Below are 27,763 nucleotides of genomic sequence, written 5' to 3' on the forward strand. Positions count from 1 at the left end.
ATACACAAAATACATGATTTGCCAAAGCCCAATTTTGTGCTACTGGGATTCTGTGAGCTCCTTAAGTGTATTCGCACCGTCTGCAACGGCAGAAGATGCCAGGATACAGTAGACCAGGCTGACGGCAAGGCAAACCCTTGCCGGCAGGTTCTTAAAAATCACAAGATCTCTTCACCCCACCCACCCACCCCGGCCCCAAAATAGTAATAATATGTTACTGCTTCATATGTACATCACAATTAGTTCCTGTAAAATGTATCAAATTTTCAATCTTTAATAAAACTTTGTTTTTTTTTAATTCCTGATGAATAAATACCAAAAAAATAAAATAAAATAAAATTATGCAGCAGCTGGTTAAGGTGTAAGGCTGCGGATTTTGTCTCTCTCCCCCTTGGCATGTATTATGTATTTAGTTTTCTTTCTTTAGGTATTTGCTTGCTTGCTTGTTTTTGCTTTGCTTTCACTGGTTGGTGACAATGAGGGATTGCTCAGAGCAAGGCCATCCGTGTTCCATCGCCGGTTGTTGGTTGACAGACCCTGAAACCACCTCCAAGGTTTTCACCAGAGCATCCGTGAACCACATCGGTACCGCGATGTGGATGGTGGACAGTCGGGGCGGCCGGGTCTCGGCCAGCACTGAAAGTTGACATGGGGGAGGAAAGGGCGGGCCCCTGATGGAGTAAGAGTAAACAGGCACTAGTGCAACACGATGTCAGGAAGAGTAAGAGAGAGAGAGAGACAGAGAGAGAAAGAGGGAGGGGGGGAGAGAAAGAGAGAGAGTGTGTGTGAAGTGAGAGCAACGCCCGTTAAAATGGGGAATGTAGTTTTGCAGGGTCTGAATTTTTTTGTTTTCTTTTTTTCATTTTTTTTTTTTTTTTGTAAATGGCAAAAAAATTTAATCTCATCTATAGTCCTCCTTAGGAAAATCTAATGTCACCAAATTCCCAAATCCCATTCTGAGGCTTTCCATGTCAAAAGTCTCCGTCTCTCGCTCTTGCCTTTCCAGGAGAATCTTGATCCTCTCACTGCGTTCCTTCTGCAGGGCAGCCAGCTCCTCTTCAATCTGCACAAGAACAGAAGTAAGTGGGTCTCAGTGCCAACCCCTCACCTCCACAGCCATCTCTCTCTCTCTCTCTCTCTCTCTCTCTCTCTCTCTCTCTCTCTCTCTCTCACACACACACACACACACACACACACACACACACACACACACACAAACAAACACACACACACGCAGAAAATAGCCTTGACCTGAGAGAAGGGAGTGCAGCAATAAGGTGCCCTGGATTTGACCCACTGTGTTTCAAACTTGCTAGGAGTGGGAGTGGGGTGTGGGGGTGGAGGCGTGATGCTATGTGAGCCTGGGCTGATGCAAGTCAGTGCCTGCCCTCAGTGGGAGGTACCTGAGGGGGAGCCCAGAGAGCTTGACTGTGCGTGTGACTTTGTTGTGGAGGGCCTGAGCCTCCTGCATCCTTAAGAGTTTGGTTCTTGAGCAGTTGAGTGGCTGGGAGAGCAGGCTGCTGTGCTGCCTGGGAGAGAGCGCGAAGGTAACTGGGTAAGCGGAGAGAGGTCACCAAGTTGAAATGCAGCGCCTGTGTGTGGGAGGTGTGGGTGCACATGCGCCTATATGCTAGTGCAGGGAGCCCAGAGGTCTGTTCTGGTGTTTTCCTCAGTCACTCTTCACCTTGTTTTCTGAGACAGGTGTTACTATCCGGAGCGTCCCTAGCATCTTCCTGTCACGCCTCCCCAGCGGTTAGGGTTTCAGGTGTGCTATCTGATTCTCATACTCTCTCAGCCAGCGCTTTACCTGCCGAGCCACTTCCCAGGCCCACAGGTTGCTTTGTGTGCATATACACGTGTGCATGGGTGTGCAGGTGTATGCGGCAGCCAGAGGACGATGTCTGGTGTCGTTCCTGGGGCACTGTCTACCTTGTTTGTTGAGGTGGGACCTCTCGGTGGCTAAGTAGGCTGGCCGGCCAATAAGACCCAGGGAGCCGTCTGTCTCTACCTCGCTGTGCTGGGACGGGAAGTGTGAACCCCCATACCTGGCTGGGACGGGAAGTGTGAACCCCCCTACCTGGCTCGGACGGGAAGTGTGAACCCCCATACCTGGCTTTGAAAATTTTTTTCATGTGGGTGTTCTGAGATAGCACTCACGCCCTCGTGCTTGCACAGCAAGCCCACTGGGCTATCTCCTCAGCCCCAGCCCTGAGATGCTTCATGACACAGCTTCCAGCTGACGCTCCCTAGAACACTGTCTAGAGCAAGGCATAATTCAAGTGGGAGCACATGTGCTACTATATGTGGCAATATCAACTATATTTCCATTTCTTAAAATTTTTAAAAATTTATTTATGTCTGTGTTTAGGTATGTGCATATGAGTAGAGTCTGTGGAAGCCTAAGTCGGATCCCGTGGAGCTGGTGTTACAGGTGGTTGTGAACTGCCTGATGTGGGTGCAGGGAACTGAACCCTGGTCCTCTGGAAGAATAGTAGCAAGTGCTCTTAACCTCTGCGCCATCCCTTTAGAACCTCATTTTATTTCTTATTTAAAGAGCCGTGCTGATAATTTCTTTTGTTTTTTTATTTTTTATTATTTTTTGGTTTTTTGAGACAGGGTTTCTCTGTGTAGCTTTGGCCATCCTGGACTCACTTTGTAGACCAGGCTGACCTCGAACTCACAGCGATCCGCCTGCCTCTGCCTCCCGAGTGCTGGGATTAAAGGCGTACGCCACCACGCCCGGCTGATAATTTCTTTTTGTTGGAAAAAAAAAAAATCAACTTTTATTTGATTTTCTTAGGCTCCTGGGCAGCCATGTGGGCGCCCCGTAGTTGTTTTGTAAGTGACATCATCCAGCTGGCTAAGATGGCAGGCTTCCTAAGCAGAATCCCAGAGGGCTCAATCACCTTCATAGGCCATCGTGTCCCAGATCTGGGGACAATGTCTGCCTTTCTTGGGTACCAGGGGTAAACTGACAGTCTGACCCCTGGTCACTGGGGAGGGCTGCATACAAAACTCCAACGCTCCGGCATCCCAGCCCTACTGCCTGCCTCCCAGGGAACATCCTACCTTCTGCTCGAGATGCGCTCTGCGTAGAGACACCCTCTGCTCCAGCTTCTGTAGCTCGCGCTCGTGCTGGGCCTCCGTCTGCATCTTGATTTTGCTCTGGTAGGCGTTGAGCAGCTCCATCTCCTGCTGGAGCTGTAGTCTCAAGGCCTGGCACTCTGCCTCTTGCGCCTCGTCTAGCCGTAACTGTGGGCACAGAAGACACGCGCTGTATATGAGGCAGTACACTCTGCGCCACCCTGGCGGTGAGTGGGAACAGTCTCCTTGCTTGGATTTGGGTAGAAAGGCAGAAACCCACGGACACTGCAATTTGCATTCGAGCCAGTGGAGTCTGAGAACACATTTCCTTCAGCGCTGGGCCCCAGATCCTGGGAAGTCTGCCCACTCTAGTGGCCGAGCCTGTGCGCTCTGGAGGTGAACCAGTGAGCTGAAGCAAGGCTCTGCCACTCGGGGTGGCATTTTGCTAATTATTTAGTCTCCTTTGGTCTCATTTCTTCCTTCATTCCTTTCTTCAAGAAAACAATAATAATTCCCATTAAGATTGGAGTTAGTTTTAAATGAAAGACTCCATATCCCAGGCCTAAGACTCCACGTGGACTACAGTGCTCAAAAAACAGCAGATGTTACGTCATTTTGGTTTTGACAAGACTGTGTCCATATTTAAACACCTTTAACTATAAAATCATGATGCCATTTAGACATACTTAGTGCTACAGAAGTGAATCCCACAATCACACAGTGTGAAGACCACGCCACCATAGTTGTTATGACCGAACAATTCATACTGACCACGGTTGTGGCTACACATGACATCTTAGTTCCCAATCCATAACCCCAGGGGGTCAAATTCTCACCCCTTGGGAGCACCTGGTACCCACCGGGGGCATATTTTGCTTAAGCAGTGGGACCCACACACACACACACAGCCTGGCCCAGCGCCCTTTGTGTCCATGTGAGCATCCGAACTTTCCATTCAGTACCAAGATGCTCAGATCCTCTGTAGAGATGGGCTAAGCCCATCTGCAGGAACGTGAAGGCCAGAACCCAAAGCTGCTCCTGTGTCAGACCTTAGCAGAGCACAGGTTAGGTCCTCTGGCCTAAGCTTGGGTGTGTCCTCACAGTAGCCCCTCAGTGTCCCCTGACATCAGACATCAGAGCCCCTGAGTCAGACAGTGTGTGTGGCTACCCCGAGTTTCTCTCCCCAGTGTCATCTTCAGCTGATCTAGGCCTGCGACAAAACTGACACTGCATCCTGCAGTGGGAAGTGATTTTGGAAATGTTAAAGCTACGTGTAGAGTGTCATCTTTAGTTCTTCTGTGGGAAATATACCAAGTTAAAGGGGGAAGTGTGTTTTCTGAGTCCCAGCCTGTGCAGTCCATGTTAGAATCCACTGGGGACAAAGGCGGGGTTGCTGTACACACATAGTCGGGCTGAAGCCAGAATAGCTCACAGAGTAGGGTGAAATGTTCTGTGGCTCCCAGCGAGAACTGCTATGGCCTTTCTCCTGATTGAGAAGTTCCTTACTAGGAATAGGAACTCTATTCCTAGGCGTTAGCTGCCATGAGCCCTGGGCATGCGGCTGAGGGGTTAGACCACCAATGGGCAGCTGAGAAGCATCTCCAGCTTCTTCTGAGACAGGGCCTCATGCAGGTCATGCTGGAGCTGGAGCCTGTAATGCAGCCAAGGATGACCTTGGATTCCTGATCCTTCTGCTTCCACTTCCCAAGGGCAGGTGTGCACCGCCATGCAGGGACTGCAGGTGTGCACCGCCATGCAGGGACTGCAGGTGTGCACCGCCATGCAGGGACTGCAGGTGTGCACCGCCATGCAGGGACTGCAGGTGTGCACCGCCATGCTGGGATTGCAGGTGTGCGCCGCCATGCAGGGATTGCAGGTGTGCGCCGCCATGCAGGGATTGCAGGTGTGCGCCGCCATGCAGGGATTGCAGGTGTGCGCCGCCATGCAGGGATTGCAGCTGTGCGCCGCCATGCAGGGATTGCAGGTGTGCACCGCCATGCAGGGATTGCAGGTGTGCACCGCCATGCAGGGATTGCAGGTGTGCACCACCATGCTGGGATTACAGATGTGCACTGCTATGCAGGGATTACAGGTATGCACCGCCATGCTGGGATTACAGGTGTGGCCCACCATGCTGGAGTTACAGGTGTACACCGCCATGCAGGGATTGCAGGTGTGCACCGCCATGCAGGGATTGCAGGTGTGCACCGCCATGCAGGGACTGCAGGTGTGCACCACTATGCAGGGACTGCAGGTGTGCACCACCATGCAGGGATTACAGGTGTGTCCTACCATGTTTGGATTACAGGCGTGGACGCCATGCAGGGACTCTAACAGTGCTGGTAACAAAGCTGAGGACTTCCTGCATGTTAGACAAGCTCTCTGCTACCCCAGCCTGCAGCTTCCTTTGTCTCTGGTGTCCAGTCATCCTCAAACTTCACTCTGTGTCAGCTCCATCCACGCAATTTCAGGTGCGAGAAACCACAGAAGTTCCAGCTTTGGGCATTTTTCACCCACAGCTATACATACAAATGCACTCTAAGGTTTGCAATGATGTGGGTGGATATCACGCTTGCTTCCTACACTGGCTTAAGCAGAAGGATGCAGGATGCAGGAGGAGCAGGCACTGTAACTGAGCTCACAGCCTCCTCCCAAGGGCAACTCAGACCCTGCCTGTACTGCTTGGTAGTGACGGGACCCCTTACTCCTAAATGCCGGAAACTGGAGTGCTATAGCCCCTAGGCCAAAAGTGGCCATGTGTCTGTTTATAAATAAAATTTTACTAGGGCATGACATCTCTCTCACATGTGCGCGCGTGCACGCACACACACACACACACACACACACACACACAAACACACACCCCTCACACACGTCAATTTTGACTGCCTTTGCAGAGATGAGCTGGCTAGTGTGACGGACACCTTGTGGTCTACATGGATTACAATTTTGATCTGTCTCTTTACAGAAAAATTTAAAAAGTGCCAACTTTTGTCCTGAGACTCTTGTCCTGAGCAGTAATACTGTTCTCTTCTTTGGCCATTTTCCTCATCCTGTGGCTGCCATCTTATATAACATGGTCACTGGACACCTGCTGCAGAGCCAGGCAATGCCATAGGTGCTTTGACTCTAGCTAACAGGACAGGACGCAGGCTGGGGTTGTGGGTGGGTCGCTAGAGCAAGAAACGCATGCAGCCCTGGTCTCCAGCCCTGAGTAAACAGAGCGTGGTAATGAACACCTGTAATCCCAGTGGAGGTGGGAGGCAGGAGGATCAGAAGTTCAAAGCCATCCTTGGCTATACAGTGAGTTCCAGGCCAGCTTGGGCTAGGCTACAAGAAACCTGGTCTAAAACAACCGCAAGACCAAGACAAGAATCCTAGCAGGTACTGCCCCCATCGCCTTTGCCTTGTCTCTTGCTCATGATGTCATCCATCATCCACTTAGTCACTCGCATCATCTTGGTGAGACGTTTTCATGGGACCTCACCTCCCAGCAGGGTTTGTTGCCATCGACTGCCTACTCCTTGTCTCGATCCTCGGCTTCTGAGACACTGCATATCCCCCACCCACCATGGTTTTCTCCCCACTCTGCTTCTTTCCCAGCTAGGCCCTGCCAAACAGGCCCTTAGAAATGTGGCTGCTCCGGGGAGTTAGCCCCCACCCTCTCCAACTGCTCTTCCTAAGGCCACCTGTGTACTCTACGAGTGTCTCTTGGGCAGATGCTGGCATACCGATGGGATACATGCTCTGGACTTGCCTTGGGGCGGTGGGGGCTAGCTCTCCTGTTCTCTCCCTCGGTGTGTCAGTTGATCTGCTGGACAGCTTCACCGGGGCTGTTTCCCAGACCCATGAGCTCAACACGACCCTCCTCCCCTCCTGCTTCCATTGCGCAGCCTGTCCCACCTCCTTCTAAATAAACCCACACTTGTCACCCAGAGACTTGGATCCTCCCTCAAGCCTTTCTCATCTTGGTCCTGTTGCCAAGCACACTCCCTGGACCGCTCGCCTGTCTCTCAAACATGGCCAACGCCCCTTCATCCCAGTCCCACAGCTGTAGTGCAGCTGCATTATGCCCCTGTGACCAGGCAAGAGCACCACCACCATAGTGGGCTCCACCACATGTCTCAGACAGATGGTCCCCAAGCAGCAATACGATGCTGACTCTTAGTGACGGTGCACTGTGAAGCCTGTGATGACCTGTGACCTGGCCCCTATGAGACCCTCCTGCCTCATTCCCAGGCAAGATCCTCCCTAGCTCCACACATTCCAGACAGAACCGATGCCTCAGAGTTCTTCAGACGGGCAACTGTTTTCCCACTCCTGCACCGGCAGCTCCTCAGCCTAAATAGCTGTGGTGGTGAGGCTGCTCCTGCCACTCTAGACCAGGCTAGCCCTCCTGACTCCACTGCTGCCTTCTTGTTCTTGCTCTACCCCATGTGCAGTGCAGGGGCTGCAGCCTTTTTTTTTAAATGTTGTTTCTATCATTATCCCAGGAGGACCAGGTTGGGGGATGAGGCGACAATCATCGTAGCACTCCAGGATGCTTGGGGCACAGTGCAGACACTCGAATCCTAGTGGACGGATGGACGGACGGATGGATGAGGGCAGGAATGAGTGCCACAGCACCCATCCTCAGCTCAAGACTATGTTGAAGCCTCTTCCTATTGGCAGAAGCCTCCTTTAACTATCCCCTTTGCTTGCTGCACATCTGTCTGCCTCTGCTGCTGCTGAGATTGCGAAATGGAGTCCCGTGTGCAGTTTCTTCCTTTTGAGGGACACTCTTTACTTTTGAGACAGGGCCCCATGTAGCCCACGTTGGCTTGAACTCATGGCTGCGGATAACCTTGGGCTTCCAATCCTCTTGCTCCGCCTCCCAGGTGCTGGTTTCTGTGGTGTGGGGCATGCTAGGCGAGCGCTCTACCCCATCCCTTGGAAGCGAGAGAGCCTCTAGTTCCTTCGCTGTACTGCACTGACTAAAGCTACTGTCCAAAGCCAGGAGGTCACCGAGGTTTGCTGCTCCCGTGGCTCCCTCTCCTGGGAACTGTGGCTCTGACATCTGTGACGCGTGCTTGCCTGGCCCCCTGTTCTCTTAGTATTTGTCCTCAGGGATCTACATCATCTCAGCCTCCAAACATGGACAGCGACTAGCTCCTGTCCCTGGCCCACTTCTCAAACCCCACCTCCTGTCCCTGGTGGAGTTTAGCTTACTCTTAAATGTTACAGCTACCTTCACAAAGGCATGGGACCGTCTGTCTTTAGTTCCAGTGTCCTTTTTGACCTGCAGATGTCAGTATCTGCATCTCTTTGTGTGGACGCCTATAGGCCCCCAGGTGCCATGGCTGCCTTATGCAGCTACTGTGCCCATCGTCTGAATTCACCCTCTTTCCTCAACTCTCTCCGTCTCCTGTCCACTCCTCAGATGCCCTAAGTGTCCTTCAAATCCTACCCACCCCTCGCCATGTCCGTGTGCCTGCTTCCCACCTCCCTTTAGTGCTGTGGTGGAACCCAGGACTTGTGGACACGACACACCAGACACCCAAACCCTCTCACTATGGAAGAACAACTCACATCCTGCTGGGGATTCTGACCCCACCCCTACCCCCACCAAGCTACTCCCTGGCTGTGACGGCTCCTCAGGCTGGTCACCCGGTTCTCAGACCCTTTGGAGCTTCTTGGGTCTTTGCAGACTACAACCTCGGGTGGGGCTACTGCTTCTGTTTAGTAAAGCACAGGCTGTCAGGGTCGGTTGCTGTGGGATGACATCATTTGATTACCTGACACACCCCTTCCCTAACCTACCAGCATCTTGAGCGTCTTAGGATGCCTGGCAGAGTGGCAAACCAGGACGGGCTAGCCTGAGACGAAGACAGGAGAGGTGCATGAGGGGTCCCAGTCTGCCTTTCTCCTTCCCTTCTTCTCTTCCTGCACCCTTCCCCCCTTCTTTCTCTCCTCCCTCTTTCCTTCCCTTCTTGTCAGCATTTGGGGCTCCCCTTCAAGTGGTGTACTGATGAACTACACCTCCAATCTTGCTAGTAGCCCAGGCTGTCAAAGCTTTCCTGCCCCAGTCATCTGAATGCGGGGACCACAGGTGTGTGTCATGGCTCCCAGCCCAATCCTCTTCCTTGAACTCTGGGCTCACCCTCCAGCTCTGAGCCCCAGACACACACTCTCCTCATCTGACCTTTGCCCATGTAGGCCCATGTATTCTGATGGGTTCCTTTTAGGGCTCTGGGTATCCCCAGGCCAGCTTCCCTGTTCCTCCTTGTCCTTCCGAGGCCCTGGGTACCCCACAACTAAGTACTCAGTGTGCTTGGCTATTACTGCTTACTCAGTTTCCCTGACTCAGCATGAGACCCTATCTAGCTCCATGGTCTCTGGGCCTAGTGGCATGTGGAGGTGTGGCCAGTGTTCATTGAGCAAATACCTTTGTCTGTCTGTCTCTATCTTTCTGTCTGTCTGTCTCTCTGTCCCCTCACTTGACCATGAGCTCAGAGGCAGCAGGGTCATGCCTGACGTTAGTTAGGCAGTGGTCAGTAAACTCCTGATAACCAAACATGTACACACACGAGGTACCCATCCCATCTCCTCCTCCCCGTGTGCCCCGGGCTGGACCGGCACTGCTCCCTCAGCTCCACGTTATAAGAGGCGTTCCAGCAAGTATCCACACGCGGGCTCAGCTGTACTCGGCGTCTTCGCTTTCCTCCGTTCCTCGGGCAGGAAAAGAAGCCAATAATATATCCTAAACCAATACATCCCGGAAGGTGCTTGGGGGATGGAAAGCCGGGTCTTGAATTGTCTTGAACTCCCAAAGGCTCTTGCAGCCGTGGCAGCAAAGTTCCCCACTTACCGCTTGAGAGGCCATCATCTCGTTTATACTCTGTTCGTACTGCTCGGCCAAAACGGCCAGCTTCCTCGTCTGCTCGTCTTTCAGCGTCTTTAAGATTGTTTTGTGCTCGTTCTTTGGAGTGACTTCCAACTGGTGATTTTTGAGTGCTTTGTACTGTTTGGTCTGTACTTTGCAAGTGTCCTGAAACTGTTTTTTAATTTGCATTTCCATGGCCTGGCAGATTTAAAAAAAAAAAAAAAAGTGGCAAAGAGAAAAAGAGACACGAGTCAGTCTACAGGGAAGTCCTCTGGGGTCATATGACATGGCACAAGCACACGATTCCCACACACAACAACCGTCAGTCCAGAAATGACAGGGTTGGCACAGGACAGGGGTAACGCTAACCAGTGCTCCATTTTTTTTTTAATGGATGATATGGATGATGTGATTTTGAATTGACAAATGTCTTTAGGAAAAGAAATAGATTATAACAGGGAGAACAAATATTTTTAAGCTAATGGTGGGATATTATGAAGCTTCTTAAAAGGCTGGCAATTATTTCTCTGGTTTCCCCCCAAGTCTTTTTATTTTTCAATATTTTTATTTAGTTTTAATTTATGTGCATTGGTGTGAGGGTGTCAGATCTTAGAGTTAGAGACAGTTGTGAGCTGTCATGTGGGTGCTGGGAATTGAACCCGGGTCCTTTGGAAGAGCAGGCAGAGCTCTTAACCACTGAGCCATCTCTCCAGCCCTCCTCCAAGTCATAAGTGGCTCCTACTGTTTGCTGTGTTTTATTTTTCCTTTCTCTGGTGTACACAGCCATGTGTGCACTATTTCCTCTCAGTTCTTAGTGAGAAGGGGGAGAGCACTGTCCAGCCAGCTGCCTGCTGCCGTGGCTCGTGGTGCCTGAGACGCTGATGAGGAAGAACACCCACACAGCACTTCACATCCCAACCCATTCCCGCTCGGTTTCCATAGAAACTGAGGGAGAAAAGTGACTTTGGGCCTTTGACTGCATCCAGGATGCTTTCAGGACCTCACATCACATTTGCACTCTGTCGAGTTCCCGGAGAGGGGTATCTGGAGGCCTCCCGACACTCTGCTGTCACGTGTCACTTCTGCAACACTTGGGGCTTCTGGTGGCAGAGGTCATGGATGTGCCTAGGGTTTGCCTTGAAGAGACACTTGCCATCGTGACTAAGGGTGGCCTGCATTTGCACCAGCACTGGTACTGGCCTCTCTTTTTGACACACGCCAGTGACTGAGGACACAGAACCTGCCGCCCAGTGCGATGCAAGGACTAGGTGCAGCCTGCGAGGGCCAGAGGGTCCCTCCATTTATCCTACAGCCTGGAGAGCCAGTCCCAACTCCCAGGCATGTGCGATTTCGTAACTTTGCTACTGTTATGAATCGTAACTTAAATCTCTGTGCTTTTTAACAGTCTTGGGTGACCCCTGTGGAAGGGTCAGTCAAGTGTCTCCCGAGTTCTCCTTGCTTACTTTATACGTCTTAGTTTTATTTTATGTATATGGGTATTTTGCCTGCACGTATGTCTATATACCATATGTCTGCCTGGTACCCACACCTGGAGAGACTGCTATTGTGGGGTGGCCACGGATATGCCTGTCCGGAGAGGATGCGCTCCGGGCTCGGGGTCGCTGCCCTCTCACCTTTAAGTTTTTCGGCTGTTGCCGAAGCTCCATGACGTGCTTCCGGTGCAGTTCCCGCTCCCGCCGCTTATTGTACTCCAGCTGGTTCTCCAGCTCCGTCTGGTGCTGTAACCGGATCAGATCCATGCGGAGCTTCTGCAGCGTGTGCAGCTGTCTGTACTCTAGCTCTCGGGTGGACTCGTCGTGCCGGATCAGCATGGCGTGCTCCATCTCCTTCTGCGTCCTCTTTTTATTTAGTTCCTGCATCCGGGAGCAAAAGATGAATGGAGAGAGATGAGCGGAGGGGAAAGGGAGGACACACAGCACGGTGAGGGATGGCTCTGAACTAAGTCTGTTAGTGTTTGCAGCATGACTTAATGAGGTGTGTGTGTGTGTGTGTGTGTGTGTGTGTGTGTGTGTGTGGTCTGCTCTGTGATGAGGTCACCACTCACAAGGTGGAGACTTCAAGCAGCCATAACTGCACTCTCTGGGAAGTGGGATTAATCCCACCTGGATTTTCCTGCCTCACAGAGGGCCCATGACATGCTAGGCTTCGGTTTGGTTAAGCTAGGGGCTCCCATGTTATACCCGTTAAAATCATTTGAGGACATACACCCTTACATTCTGATGAATTCTCTGGGATTCCGATTTCAATTTTAAAGCCTTCTCCAGGAAACTCTGCTATGTGACCAGTGTTAAGAACCAGACTAAAGACCTAGAATGTCTGCATTGCCCTCAGCTTTCGGGGAAATACCTTGTTTTCATATATAACAGAAGTAGGCCAATTATCTATTTTTAAAAAGCAGAGCTTAGGGCATGCTGGGAGAAACTGGAGGACACTATTCTCCCCTTTGTAACCACTTGCTTCTTTTCACGTTTCTTCCTTCCTTTTTTTTTTTCCCCCCTGTGGCACTGGGGACTGAACCCAGAATCTTGTACATGCTAGGCAAGTGCTCTACCACTGAGCCACATCCCCGGGCCTCCATTCATGCCCATCTGATGCCTTTTCTCCCTTCTTCTTCCTTGGAGAGCAGGGAAAGATCTAACAGGAGAACAAAAGGTTAAATGAAACATTTTTACCCACTAACCTGAGACTATTTTCATCTCTTACTCCAAACTGAGGATTGAACCTTGGGCCCTGGGCTTGCTGGACCGCTGAGCTACATCCCCAGACTCTTGAGGATAGTTCCGAAATTCACCAGTTGCAAAGACCTAACCCATGAGCCCTGGATTCATGCTAGTGTTGGCTAAGCTGTGGCTGCTGCCCTCGACTTGAGGGACACTCTAATGGTGACACGTAAGGTAGACGCGTGTTAAGCAGGTGCTGGTTTCGAAGCTGACTGGATCCAAGGTGGGCGGATGGCCTAACCTGGGCCAATTTATTTCCTCTCCTAGGAGTGTGGAGCTGGGACCCAGGGCCAGTTGTCTCTGTGGTGGCTGGAGTGACGGCACACACAGGAACTATGGGGTGTCATCATATGGGATGAGGCTTATATAAAGCTAGACTTCAGAAGAGAGGGAAATGGGGAAGAAGGGAAGAGGGGGGAGGGAAGGAGGGAGGGGGAGACAGGAAGAGAAGGAGACAAGGAGGGGGAGAGAAGGGGAAAGGAAGGGCGAGAGGGAGGGAGGGAGAGAGAGAGAGAGAGTGAGAGAGAGAGAGAGAGAAAGAGAGAGAGAGGGAGGGGGAGAGAGGCAGTGAGTATTTGTACCAAGTCTTGGTTGCTTTTCAGCCCACCACTATGTCCAGAGTATTAACTACTACTGAAGGCTTTGTTCTGTTCTGTTTTTTGTTTTTGTTTTTCCTCCCTGAGACAGAGCCCGGCCTGCTTCTGCCTCCTGAGTGCTGAGTGCTGGGTACTGGGTGCTGGGTGGCTGCAGGGTTCCTGTACTTCTGTAGTAGCAGCCTGACTTAAGCCAGCCCAAAGGCATTCAAACAGTTCTTAACCAACGCAGGCAAACAGACTCTGCCCAACTTGAAAAGGGTTAAAAAGCAGGCCTGAGAAGAGGCTGCTCCAGAAAAGGGTGTGTGCTACAGAGTTTTGGGGAAGGAATTCTCACTAGCTGAGAAGCTTGGGTGGCTGGACTTGGCAGGGGGTCAACTGCTCCACCTCTCTCTTGGCATCTGTGTGGGGAGGAGAAGACTTGAGGTGTTCCCGTTCACAGGGATTGTTAGTAATGGGTGGCTCTAAGTATCTCGCATACACTGGCCGGCCCTCATACCCATAGCTTCCAGCACCACCATAGTGTGCATTTAGCAAGCATTATTAGTATTGTACATGCATGTAGCTTGTGTCAGATACCGACACAGGCACAAAGGATGGAGCTGGAACAAGGGTGTCCCTGGGCAAATTTTTAAGTTGCAGGAGTAGCTACAATGTATAAACATAGTTTAAATGTTTCAATTCCCGAAAGTGAATTCTGCCAGGGCCTCTTTCTCCAGCTCCCCAGCATGTCTCTCTATTGTTTTATTTTTGCCTCTTTACAAGGACTACCAAATGTCCTCTTTAACAAAGAATTTTTATTCTTCATGTCTATGAGTGTTTTCCCTGCACTATGTGTAAAATGCACCATATGAATGCTGGAAGAGGCCGGAGGAGGGCGTCAGATCCCCTGGAATTGGAGTTAAAGATGGCTGTGAGCCACCATGTGGGTGCTGGGTTCTCTGAAAGATCAGCCACTGACAGAGCTGAGCTGTCTCTCCAGCCCCAACTAAATGTCTTCTTTCAAAGATCAGTGGGTGGCCATTAGGTGATACCACAGGAAAGTGGACCTCCCCACAGATCATGTGATCAATCCAAGAACTTAAGAGCGTGCCAAGGAAAGCTCTGTTATAAGTGGGTGAAGGTCCCCCTTCCATGGCACTGTGTCATGAGCCCCAGAGCTGGGTTTTATGGCTCTACCATAACTCTAGGAGCCCAACTGACACTCAAGCTGCTGGGAGACCGAAAAGAAAAGACACCAAGTGAGCGCCTTCAGTGGTGATCACAGGCTTCTCTTCTTGGAATGGAGTGGCTCCAGGAGCTGAGGGACACCTGCATAGGATGCTCTGGGTGCCAAGAGCACTTGCACTGGACTTTCTGGGTGCATGGGGTGTTCTTTGGGAGTCATCTGAGCAATGCTCAGGTCAGAGCCAGCTTTGGTCCTTCCAGTGACAGGCTGGATGTGCCTTTGGCAAGCTTTCCACACAGGCAAGGCCCTAACTAAAGCACATTTCAGTTTCTTCAGGCATAAACTCAGGACTTTCCCACCCAGCGCGAACAAGGCTCGTGAAGATGAAATGACAGACCCCCAAGAAAATGCATCAGAATGTGACCATGTGCCATTGTTTTTCTGTGCTCAGAAATGAATAATGAGCATAGAATCGCTTAGACTTGGTTTTCACACATTATTTAGAAGATGTTGCGTATGATACAGAAAAAAAATGGTTTTGGGTTGCAGTTTCTAGGCTGGCCCCTTCATCGTGGGTCCTGTCTCTGAGTTGGTGAGGTGTAAGATAGCCAGCTGCCTGTACTAGTTCAAGGCATGGGGAACTCGTTCATACCCATCTTCTCCGGAGTCCACTGCCACGTCTACAATGGCAACATGCAATGCGCTTTCATCTTTCTTTTTCTTTTACGTGGGAGTCTTGCTATGGTGCCCAGGCTGGTTTCCAACTCATGCACCCAAGTGATTCCCCTGCCTCAGCCTTAGCCTCTTGGATAGTGGGAACTTCAGGTATGCCCTACGATGCCCACTTCTCAATTAAAAACAAATCATTTCATACAGTTTAATTCTAACTGCATCCCTGCAAGGCCACAACCTTGCAAGTGTGTGTGTGTGTGTGTGTGTGTGTGTGTGTGTGTGTGTGTGTGTGTATGAATGAGACAGTATGGCTGGCATAGATCAGACTGGCCTTGAACTCACAGAGATCCTCCTGCCTCTGCCTCCTACTAGGGTTAAAGGCGTGTGCCGCCACTCTGAGGCCTCCTTGTAAAGACTTTTCATATGTGACCATGAGGTACTGGGGGACCCAGTGTCGAGTCATATACAACTTCTGTGAAGCTGAATGGAGGCTAAAACTCTGGTTCTCAGGCTTACAACATTTCTGTGAAAAGATGCCTCAGTGAGGTGTGTCTTCCTGTGTTCTATTTTTCCTATCTGTGATGGAATGTTCTAGACACCGATGATGCGTTCGATGTTAGAGGCATGAATGCCTGTGGCTTGTATAAAACCACCAAAATCAACCAAACCAGAGGTGATAGCATTGGTGACCCTGCCCGCCAATGCATTCAGGGTCCGTGTGCCCTGAGGGAGAAGGAGGCAGAGGCAGCTGTCTCCCTTTCTGTGAGGCAGGGGCTCTCCTACTAACCTCAACCTCCAGAGCTGGAGGTGGAACCCACGGCCTCACGGATTCTAGGTGCGCTGTCTACCACTGAGCCTCACTCAGAGATATTAAAAACATACAAAAAGTGTTCTCTGTAGTGTGGCTACGTTCACCTGAGAGGATGACAGAGGTGGCCAAGGTCAGCCTGAGCTTCACAGGGGACTCAGTTGCCCATGGGTGCCAGATAATGTGCCCCCATCCCCCACCCCCACCCCCACCCCAGCAGATAAGGAAGATGCCCTGAGAGAAGTGGGATTAGATAAGGATCTGCGACTACTGGTAAACCCTGAGACGCTGTGGAGAACGGGGCAGCGCTCCACATGTTTCACAGTAAATGGAGAAAGGCTGAGCTGGAGAGATGGCTCAGAGGTTAAGAGCACTGGGTGTTCTTCCAGAGGTCCTGAGTTCAAATCCCAGCATCCACACGGTGGCTCACAGCCATCTGTAATGAGATCTGCTGCCCTCTTCTGGCGGGCAGGCACACATGCAGGTGGAACACTGTATACATAATATATAAATGAATCTTCAGAGAAAGGTAGACAAAACAGTATGGTGGGCATCTGGTACTTCTGCACCTGCCCCAGCCTGCGCCCCCAGCCATCCTCTTCTGCTTTGAGAAAGGACTCCATCTTTGCTGGAATCGGGGTGTCACGTTAAGGAGAGGAGGTTACCCACTTGAGGAACATTCTGCTAGACATCCTCACTTGGCTAGAAACTGAGTTCGGAAGTGAAGTGGTACATGAGCAGGGTCGGAGGAGACAGCGCCGCCCAGTGGCCGTGCGCAGGGGAGCCCAGCTCTTGCCTTCTCCATCATGGGAGGTGCTTTTCTAGCACGTCTCCTCACCATTCCTGGCTCGTTCCAACATCCCTGTTACCTTCCCCTTTCCCCCCACAGTTACTTCTGGGGCTCAAGAGATGGCGCCGTGGGTAAGAGAGCTTGCTGTTCTGAGCTGGGTTCCTGGTACACACATGGTGGCTCCAAGCACTATAATCCCAGTTCTAGGGGGAATATACCGCCTCCTTCTGGCCTCTTACACATGCAGGCAAAGCATCCATATACATAAAACAAAAATAAATAATTCTTGAAAATATTCATTACCATGCTTATGCCAGCCAGAGTTTGTTTCTGTTGCTTGCAGATAATGCCACAAAGTTAAAGTCATCTGTAAGCTATGGGGGGAGGGGATCTAGAATAATGTATGCTAAATAAATGTTTGCCTGTCTTGGGGGTAGAACCTAGATGATATGAAGTTATGAAGAAAGGGTAATGTTGATTAAAAAAAAACACCAATTTTTTATTATGTAAGATGAATAATTTCTGGACCCCTAAAGGACAGCATAATGACAATAGCTTGTCATGCTTATATTTGTAAGGATGGGTCAGAAATCTCTTCAGAAATATGCACTTGTGCATAATGCATGCACACACATATACACTTGTGCATAATGCATGCACACACACATATACACTTGCGCATAATGCATGCATACACACATGATACATGCACACAATAGTGAAACACATAATAAATGCACACGCATACACAATGAGATGTGCAATGCACAATTACACAATGCAAGTGCACACAGAGAGATACACACTGACACATACCGCATACAGTGCACAAACAAACAAGCAACAACTATACAGGGCTAATGGATATCATAATTAATTCAAATACGATAATTTTCCAATGCACACTATGTCAGAGCATAGGGTTATGTACCTTAAGTGTAGGCAACTTCTAATCCATAGTGAAAAAGAACTTTTCATATTACACTTTATATTTTTCAGTGTTCTTGTGTAGATAGAAAAACATGAACATTTCCATGAACATGGTTCTAGAAAAAAACTAAAAAAGGAAAATCTGGACCCTTAATTTAAAAATATACTCTCATGGGGTTATCCTTTATCTGTGCGTGCATGCGTGTGTGTGTGTGTGTGTGTGTGTGTGTGTGTGTGTGTGTGTTGTGTGTACCACCTGTGTGCTGTGTCCTTGGAGGTCAGAAGAGGGCACCGGATCCCCTGGACCTGTAGTTACAGGTGGTTGTGAGGCACCGTGCAGGAGCTGGAACTGCACCTGGATCCACTGAAGAGCAGTGAGCGATCTTAACCGATGAGCCGCCTCTTCATGAACACAGTTGTTGTGCGGCATTAGGGGGACAGTGATGAGCATAGCTGCCTTCCATGACCACAGTTGTTGTTGTAAAAATCATGTTGGGGACTAGCTACTTTCTGTAACTTTTATTGATTATAACTGACCCCTTGGCTACAAAATACCCCTAAATATCTGCTTTTGGAATAAGAGTAATTGTCAGATGAAAAGAAAAGATTTTATTTCTAACCAGCTATGGGATTTTTAACTTTTATTTTTAAAATGTGTGTGTGTATGTATACACATGGCATGTGTATGTGTCTGGTGTGTATGTGTGTGTATACATGGCATGTGTATGTATCTGGGGTATGTGTGTGTGTCTGGTGTGTGTGTGTGTGTGTGTGTACATGGCATGTGTATGTGTCTGGGGTATGTGTGTGTGTCTGGTGTGTGTGTGTACATGGCATGTGTATGTGTCTGGGGTATGTGTGTATGTCTGGTGTGTGTTTGTGTGTGTGTACATGGCATGTGTATGTATCTGGGGTGTGTGTGTGTGTGTAGGTGTGTGTGAATGTGAGAGCATGCCATGACATGCATGTGTGTGGAGGTCAGGGTTCTCCTGTCTCTAGCTCCCCTCTTACTGTTTGAGCCATAAGAACATTGGGATTATAGACATGGGTGCACTGTGAGGCCAGCTTTCCGTGGGCACAGGGGATCCGAACTGGGGTCCTCATGCTTGTACCTTATTCATGGCACCTGCTCCCATAGTTCATTTTCGGTTTCTGGCAGATCCAGAACATTAAGTACTTAGTTAATTTCTTACCAAACCCCCATCCCCTATTTTTGGTTTTTTGTGACAGGGTTTCTCTGTCTAGCCTTGCTTGTTCTAGACTCACTTTGTAGACCAGGCTAGCCTCGAACTCACAGCAACCTGCCTGCCTCTGCCTTCCAGGTGATGGGATTAAAGGTGTGCGCCACCACCACGCCTAGCATACCAAAACCTCTCTTGAAGCTGCTGCTTCTAGCTAGACTTAAGTATCTCAAGTCTCAAACCAGAAAGTAATTTTGATTCTATCCTCATCTCTCCTCTCATTGGCTGCCAGGACTCAGTCTTGTTTCTTTCATTTCTTAAGTCAGGGTTTCGTGCAGCTCAGACTGGCCCCAGTGCTGGGATTGCAGGTGTGAGCTATCACAGCCCAATTGTGTGCTGCTGCAGGTGGGGCTGAGGGTTCTGTGCATGCAGGCAAACAGTGCCAACTGAGCAGTGTGATCCCATTTATTCCACTGGAAAGTGGGTTTCAGACCCAGCTGCCTTGGACCCTCCCACTGCCGTGTTGTCCGCACCCCATTTCTCACACTTGATCCACTTTGCTTCTAGTCTCTTCTCTCTGAACAGCTTTTCTCAAATGTTTGTTGCTATTATTGTTCCCAGAATGAACCTTTTCTGGTTTTTCCTCTTCTCTATCTACTCCCATCCCCAATACACCCGTACAACAGCTCCACTGTCTATGGACTGTGGCCCAGCAGAGGGCCCCACGCCATCACCGGGTCTAGACATCTCTTCATCCTAGAACCCATTTTCATCCCCTTGGGGTAAGTTTGGGCTTCACTAAGAGCCCGCATCCTAATCAACCCACGTGTCACTCCAAACCAGAGCCCCCTCCCCTCTGGTCTACTGTGTGTCAAATCACCACCTTGACCAGAAATGTCCACCACTGTCGCCTTTCCAGATCTCAAAACACGAACCCAGAGCCTGGCTGGTCTAGAATGGCTGGTGGTGAGCAAAGTCCAGTTCGCTTTGCTCTTTCTTCTAGTTTGAACACCGATGAGAGTACACCTGTGAGCCCAGCATTCAGGAGGCAGAGGCAGGAGGATTGACAGTGCAGGGCAGCTGGCCCACACAAGAAGAGTTTGTCTCAGAAAAACAAACAAACAAACAAAAAAGGTTTTCATTTCTTTTCTTTCTTTTTTTTTTCAAGACAGGATTTCACTGTATAACAGCTCTGGCTGTCCTGGAACTTGCTCTGTAGACCAGGCTGGCCTTGAACTCACAGAAATCCACCTGCCTCTGCCTCCCAAGAGCTGGGATTAAAGGTGTGCGCCCCCACCACTCGACCAGAAAAGGTTTTCTGAAACACTTGCCCCGCCTCCTCTTCTGTTAATGGTACCTGAAGTGGGTGCTTCCCTCTCGCATGTGTGGACTGGGTTTTTCTGGACCCTGAGTATTTCCCCAATGGCTTAGTGGCATGACTTCTCAGATTTTTGATGCATTCTTGACAGACTGGCATGCCTTCTATATCCTCCATTTCATTGAGGGCCATCATGCCCATCTAATCTCCCAAACTGGAAGACTGGCAGTTATTATGATAATAATTTATTATTATTATTATTATTATTATTATTATTATTATTATTATTATCATCATCATCATCATCATCATCTCTCTCTCTCTTTTTTTTTTTTTTTTGAGACAGGGTTTCTCTGTGTAGCCTTGACTGTCCTGTACTCTCTTTGTAGACCAGACTGGCCTCAAACTTACACTGATCCACCTGCCTCTGCCTCCCAAGTGCTGGGATTAAGGGCGTGTGCCACCACACTCGGCTTATTATTATTATTAAAGTTATGCTATGATTGTGTGTATATATGTGTGTGAGTGTGTGCTATGCCAGATGTTGACATGACATGTCAACTTCCTTAATCTCTCCACTTTATATTTTCAGACAGTATCTCTCACTGGGAACCTAGAGCCGCCTGATCAGCCTAGACTGGATGGACAGCCAACCCCAGGCATCCTCCTGCCTCCGCCTCCCCAGTGCAGGGATGACAGGCCCACACTTGCACTTGGAGCTTCACTTCAGTGCTGGGATCTCAAGTCAGGTCCTCGTGCTTGTGTGGCAGGCAATTTACCTACGGAGCTACCCCTTAGCTCCACTGTCATTGTTTTTCGAGTCATGGGCTCGCTATGTAGCTCAGGCTAGCCTCCAACTCGTGATCCTGCCTCACTCTCGAGAGCAGATCTCACTCTGGACTCCTGTTTGAGACTGGTGAGGACAGCAGTGGCTGACTTTAGGAATGCCTGTCTGATGTAACCTCCCGTTTCTGTGCTACAGACTCCTCCGCGCGGGAACTCATAGAGGAAGCTCTCCTGCCTCCCTCGCTGCTCTTTGCCTCTCACCGGGGCAGCCTGGGTCTCACACTGTTGCTTTAGCTCTTCAAAGCCAAGCTGGCGTTTGTCAGGTTACTCCCCTGCCTAGAAGCCTCTGATGGCTCGCACTGCCTTCAGGGTCCAGTCTGACGGCCTCACTTTGAACGAAGCCTTCAACCTGCTCCAGCCAGCTCCCCTAGTTTCTCAGGCTGCCTTCCACACACCCAGATCTCTGGTTGCCCTTGATTCTACTCCAAGCCCACATCTCCAAGTCTCAGCTCCATGCCCCCATTAGCTGTATGCCTGTGACTGCCCCGCAGGCAGGAGACCGACGCTAGTCTGCTGTGTCTGTTTCCCTTCCCAGGCTTTGGCAGCCAGGTGCTGCTTGGTAGCCCTGGTATCTGCCACAGACAGGGCCTGGCACAAAGGAGGCACTCTGAGGCACCCAATGACAGAGCGGACGTGGTGATGCTCAGACGTCATTTAAGTGTTTTGTGTAGAGTCACAAAACACGAGGCGACCCCGACAAGCAGGCCGAGAGCGGAAGTTTTCCCCCTTGCTCTACTTTGTGTTCTGTCTTACATGGTAGGATGCCCGCGCGCCTTATTATAACACAGCTTTTCATCTATTTAAGGCTGATCCATATGCTGCAAATGGCTTCCTCTCTTATCAGAGGAAACTTCATTCCCCGACATGTTTTGCATGCGACTCTGGCACTGTGCTAACAGCTATGGCTACAGCCTCAGGAACGGAGGAGACGGACCCCCCACTGCCCCTGGGAAGGCCTCAGCGTGACAAATACCTCCCGAATGTTCTGCTGTTCCACCTCGTGGCGCTTCATCATTATTTTCCGCTTGAAGAAGCGGCAGTTTCTGTCGTAGTACAGTCTCTGCTGAGTGAGCAGGTGGGCTTCCTCCTCGGCCTGCGTATGCTGCAGGTTTTCTTTATGCTTCGATATCCGCTCCTGCTTCTCCTTCTTGGGTGTGCTGTGGTCCTCGTTCATTTCCTGAAGACAATGACAACACAAACGCATCCAGGTCCATCAAGTGGCACGACACCGAGGAACGGGGTAAGCGGCGTAGACAGTGAGTCTGGATCTCAGCACCGAAAGGCTTTGTGGTGTGCCAGCCCCTGCACCCCATTTGCTTTCTCCCCCAACTTCCTGAGGGTTAAGTGAGTGGGATACTTGAGTTTGCCTCACTCTGGCGTCTCACTCTCAGAGATCACTTATCCAGTCATCACGCAGTGACTCTAAGCCCCAACCATGGGACTAGTAGGTGGCAGGTGAACGAGCAAGAAGAGATCATGGTGCCTTGACACTCAAGGGATGGATAAACCAGAATCAAAGGCAGACTTAGCAGCCATAGAAACGAACGGAAGTGACTGTCAGACCTGCCCTCAAGGGAAGGACTGGAGTCCTGAAAGAATGTTTGGTGGAAAGCATTTGACCTCAGTAGCAACTATGTAGACATTTGAAAGACTTGGTGGGAGTTAACCAGGGGAAGTGCAGAGAGCCAACATTCTAATATCACGGATGGAGAGGGCAGCCTGTGAAAGCATCTTAGCACAAGGTGAAAATAACCGGTCAAGGGCTATCGAGGTGAGAGTCCATAAGAGCTGACAGCTACATGGCTGGCCAGCTGATGGCCACTGAAGCCTTGTAGACCTGGACTTGGTGATGGTTTTCACTCAAGTCTGGGGGTTGAACTCCGGGACTTGATTGAACTCAGTCATGCTAAGCAAGCATCTACTCATGACCTACACCCCCAGCACACCAATGGTCTTCGGTCTAGGAATGGGTACAGTGTATGGGGGAGTGTCCCTAATGAGGAAGAAGCTGGCTGCTGGCTGCAGTGCAGAGAGCAAAACAGAGGCAGGCAAGGCTGTGTCTGTGGAGGCAGCTGGGAGTCTCCTGGGAAGGGCAAGGTAAGGGAACAGAGTGGCTTGGACCAGGGAGAAGACAGAAGACTTGAAGAGAAGTGGATGGTTTCACACTCAGGAAGAGGCACTTGGAATTCTAATGCTAATTTGAATTCAGGGAGAAAAGGAACTATGCTTTGTTTGGGACCAGAGAGGGTTGGGAGTCATGCACAGGCGCTTTCCGCTCTGGCTTCCTGGAAACACGAGGAGGGATGGGAACTGGAGAGGTTGGGGCGCTGGTCTGTGGCGAGGGCAAGAGGACGCTTCTGGGGAGAGCACAGTAGAGCCACTTGCCTTCGTTCATACCATCTAGCTTGCCCTGAAAGCACCTGTTGATTTTAATGTTTGCCACACCACCATTTAGGTCAGCTTTGCCCTTAGCCAACAGGTGGTTACAAATCAGAGTGGGGTGGCTAATGCATCTCTTTATGCCATGACGTCACCCACTACGTTCAGCATGAGCCTTGAGTCAGGGTGTCTGGGTGTCAAATGTGGCCATAAAAAGTCACTGCGAAATCAAGCCTGGCTTATTAAAGTCCTTCCCATACCCTGTGATTGGCCAACAGGTGACATTCTGAAAGGTATCCAAACACACACGCTGAGCACATTCCACTCAGTAAGTGGCTAGGGCCACCTCAGGTTGGGTTGGGGCCCAAGCTTTCTGTTATCTAAGTATGGTGAGCCGATGCTAACCTGGGGGGCGGGGTGGAGATAGGGGGTGGGGCAGGACTCTGGAATGGGTATTTTGTGGAGAATCTTCTAAAGGTATATGTTGACCCCCAACATCTTGGTGTTAGAAATGCCCAAGGTGGCAGGCATGCTTCTAAAGGGTGGCCTCCAGAGGAGGAATGAACACGTAGATTTGATAAAGGAGAAGGTGTCTGGAGTGGAGGGAAACTGTAAAAATTCCTATTGGAAAAAAAAAAAATCAAAGCAATCTCCAAGATCCAGCAATATGCTGTCAACCATAAAGGAAAAATACAAACAAAATCCTGAACAGAACGAGGACCTTTTTCTTTATGAGCTTTGCTCTCTAGCTCCCAGAACTTAGAGAGCCAGAGACCGCTGCCTTCAGCCAGCATGGGTCAGCTGCAGCAGCGTCTCACCTGCGCAGGACCTGAGATCCCCCTAGTACCCCACTGGACCACTCCCAGGTTCCTCACTAGACCCCGTGCTGTAGCGTCTCACCTGGGCAGGACCTGAGATCCCCCTAGTACCCCACCTGACCGCTCCTCCCCCTAGTACCCCACTGGACCACTCCCAGGTTCCTCACTAGACCCCGTGCTGTAGCGTCTCACCTGGGCAGGACCTGAGATCCCCCTAGTACCCCACCTGACCGCTCCCAGGTTCCTCACTAGACCCCGTGCTGTAGCGTCTCACCTGGGCAGGACCTGAGATCCCCCTAGTACCCCACTGGACCACTCCCAGGTTCCTCACTAGACCCCGTGCTGTAGCGTCTCACCTGGGCAGGACCTGAGATCCCCCTAGTACCCCACTGGACCACTCCCAGGTTCCTCACTAGACCCCGTGCTGTAGCGTCTCACCTGGGCAGGACCTGAGATCCCCCTAGTACCCCACCTGACCGCACCCAGGTTCCTCACTAGACCCCGTGCTGTCCACCCACCAATCAGCTTGTTGAGCTTTAGCATATGACTTCACTGAGGCAATGCTCAAGCCTGTACTTTATTAAACCTTAATACACCTAGGAAGCCTGCAGAGAAGGAATCCTAAACCTTATGAGCGGGGAAGAATGCCGAAGCACCGGAAATTCACCTGTCAATACTGGAAAAAGGAGAATGAATAAGCTAAGCTCTCAGATAAAAGTGCATTTCCTCTGGGCCCTCTCCTAAGTCCATCTGCACTCTTCAACCAAACGTTCTAGAATCATCTATTCATGTAGCAGATAGACTCATCCACCATACATTGTCCTGGGCAGCACCAGACATGGTCTCTGCTTTTGTGGTTCTTAAGAGCTAAGCAAGTTCCTTGAATAATTATTAAAAACTCTAGTTTCGTGAAACGGAAGACGTGTATCTTGGCCAAGGCGGTTAGGAAAGGCTTCCCTGGGGAAGTAATGTTTAAGATAAGATTTCAGTAAATCAATCCTAACTCTTACAAGGAGGGGGAGGGATGAGCTGTGCAGAACTGCAGACGGGGTAAAGCAACGCCGTGTGCAAAGGCCTAGGGGAGGGAGGGCTTGTCACATCTGAGGGACTCAAGGGCTTCTCTGCAGATGTAGCAGCTGTGGGCAGACGGGGGGGGGGGTGGGGAGGAAGGCACGGAGGAAGGGGAGGCTGGTGTCGGCCATGAGGTGTCTCTAGAATGTCAGCCTTCTCTGAGAACACTGGGAGGATGGTAGGCTTTAAAGGGATGAGATGGTACAACAGGCTGTAAAATGGCCGACGTGTGGAAAACAGGCTGGAAGAACTGTATCATAAATGTTTTTAAGAAAATGTGCCGGGCGTGGTGGCGCACGCCTGTAATCCCAGCACTCGGGAGGCAGAGGCAGGTGGCTCTCTGTGAGTTCGAGGCCAGCCTGGTCTACAAAGCGAGTCCGGGACAGCCAAGGCTACACAGAGAGACCTTGTCTCGAAAAACCAAAAAATAAAAATTAAAAAAAAAAGGAAAAGAAAAGAAAAAGTAGAACTTAGGCCAACAGTTCCCAAAATGTAGCCTCTGGCTCAGCGACATTGGCATCCCCGTTGAAAAGGCGCATTTTCAAACTCCACCTCAGGCCCAGTGAGGAAGGCAGGATGGAGGGGTGTTTAACCCTCTGCTTCTAATCAGCCTTCCAACAACTCTACTGAGAAGTCAGAACTGCTAATTGCAGTGCAGGATGGGCCATTTCAGGCTCTGAGCCAGTTCAGGGTGCGGCAGGCGACCACAGGCCTGGGCGTTTTTACCTCTTTTATTTTTTCCTTACAAATCTTGTACTGCTTCTTCTGACTGTCTAAGAAAGTTGTCAAATCCTTCTTCTGCTGGGCCAGGATCTGCTGCTGGAACTTCTTCTCATCCGCTGCGGCTACCTTCGCCTGAGAGGACGACAGAGGTGGCCAAGGTCAGCCTGAGCCTCACAGGGGACTCAGCTGCCCATGGGTGCCAGATAACATCCCCCCCCCCAGCCCCGACAGATAATGAAAGATCTACTTCTGTGATTCTTCTGCATCTTAAAAACACATTCCTAAATGATAGGGGAAATAATGAAGGTGGGCCAGAAATGTGCCTATGTGTGCGCATGCGCATATGTGTGTGGGTGTGTGTGGATACCAGAGGTCAATCTCAGGCGCTGTTCCTCGGGGGCCACCCACCTTGTCACTTAATTATTTATTTATCCGTGTGTGTGTGTGTGTGTGTGTGTGTGTGTGTGTGTGTATGTGTGTATGTGTGTGGTGGATGTGCACGGGGAGGAGGAGATGCTTGTGCGTGTGTGTGCACACTCACGGAGGCCAGAGGGCAACATTGGGTGCCCTGATCTATCAGTCTCTGCTTATTGATTTGAGACACTGGCTCTTGCTGGGTCTGAAACTAGGCTAATTCCCAGCAGCCCCGTGATTTTCGTGCCTCCATCCTCACAGCACTGGACTTACAGGTGTGCATACAGCCATGCCCATGGAGGGCCCCTGGCCCTGAACTCGTGTCCTCACTCTTGCATCGTGAGTGTGCTCTTATCTGTTGAGCTATCCCCTGCTTGACACCCCCCCCCCCCGCCTCTACCCATCACTTTGTGGAGACAAGGTTTCCCATTGGCCTAAGGTTTGGTACCCTTTAAGCTAAGCCAGCTACCCAGTGGGCCCCAGGAATCAGCGGTAGGATTATAGGTCTATGCCACTATGCCTGGCCCATCGGTCCCTTCTAACAGTGAGCATTTAACAGTAATAAAGGCAGTATTTTGATTCGTTGTCTTATAATTTTACTTTTTTTTAAAAGTGTGACGGGGTACCATGATACAAGAACTTAGGATCCTCCTGCCCTAGCACCCACATTCCTTAGCTTACAGGTGTGTTCCAACACCTGTTTGGAGAATGTTTGCCACACAGGGCCCGAGACTGACTCTCAGGAGAGTGTGCGGAGGCCCTGGCTCCATCCCCAGCACTACCAAGAGATATTAAAGTAATGAAACTGGCTGAGGACATGGATGAGGAAGAGAGACCCTTCCTCAGAAAAACCCAAATCACAGCCAGATTAAATCCTCCCTGTGGCCAGTGGCTGGGATGGTCCTCACTAAAGGGGCTATGGAGGAGAGCAGGCACAGGGCAGACATGGAAGACAGTGGAACCTTCCCAGGCCACTGTGGAGGGAGCCATTCTCCCAACTGAAGCCGCTTTCTAATTTTGCCTCCCATGGTAATAATCTCAGGTGGGATCCACAGCCAGGCCACAGTGCTCTCCCTCTCCTCTGTCTCCCGTATACTGACCTCCTTTTCTATGGTAGCCACTTGCTTCTTGGCCAGCTTCTCCAGCTCGATGGACGAGTTGTTGGCGTGCGTCTCCACCTCCTTCTGCAGCTTGAGGCGGTGCTCATCCATCTCTGCTTTCAGCTTGTTCTCCAGGGCGATCAGCTGCTTCTGGTGCTGGCGCCGCATCCGCTTGTAACCTGACATCTGTTCCCGCAACTCGTTCTCCTGCTCATGCTCATGGATCTGCCGTGTAACCTGAGGTGGGTGCGGGGCACGGAGCTCG

General features: G+C 50.5%; 1 protein-coding gene across 1 annotated transcript in view; it reads right to left on the reverse strand.

Annotated features, from left to right (window-relative positions):
* Nucleotides 1-824: 824 nt before the first annotated feature.
* The window catches only part of Taok3 (TAO kinase 3), an 89,144-nt gene continuing 62,205 nt past the window's right edge, over nt 825-27,763 (reverse strand). The window contains exons 13-19 of the mRNA XM_051161636.1: nt 27,499-27,735; nt 25,988-26,116; nt 21,967-22,170; nt 11,581-11,820; nt 9,932-10,144; nt 3,070-3,252; nt 825-1,063 (exon numbers count right to left, since the gene is read on the reverse strand). Of these exons, the coding sequence (XP_051017593.1) occupies nt 902-1,063; nt 3,070-3,252; nt 9,932-10,144; nt 11,581-11,820; nt 21,967-22,170; nt 25,988-26,116; nt 27,499-27,735 (1,368 nt within the window). The 3' untranslated portion in view covers nt 825-901. The remainder of the gene's footprint in view (nt 1,064-3,069; nt 3,253-9,931; nt 10,145-11,580; nt 11,821-21,966; nt 22,171-25,987; nt 26,117-27,498; nt 27,736-27,763) is intronic.

Source organism: Acomys russatus, chromosome 19 (genome assembly GCF_903995435.1).
Source record: "Acomys russatus chromosome 19, mAcoRus1.1, whole genome shotgun sequence".
Classification (NCBI taxonomy): domain Eukaryota; kingdom Metazoa; phylum Chordata; class Mammalia; order Rodentia; family Muridae; genus Acomys; species Acomys russatus.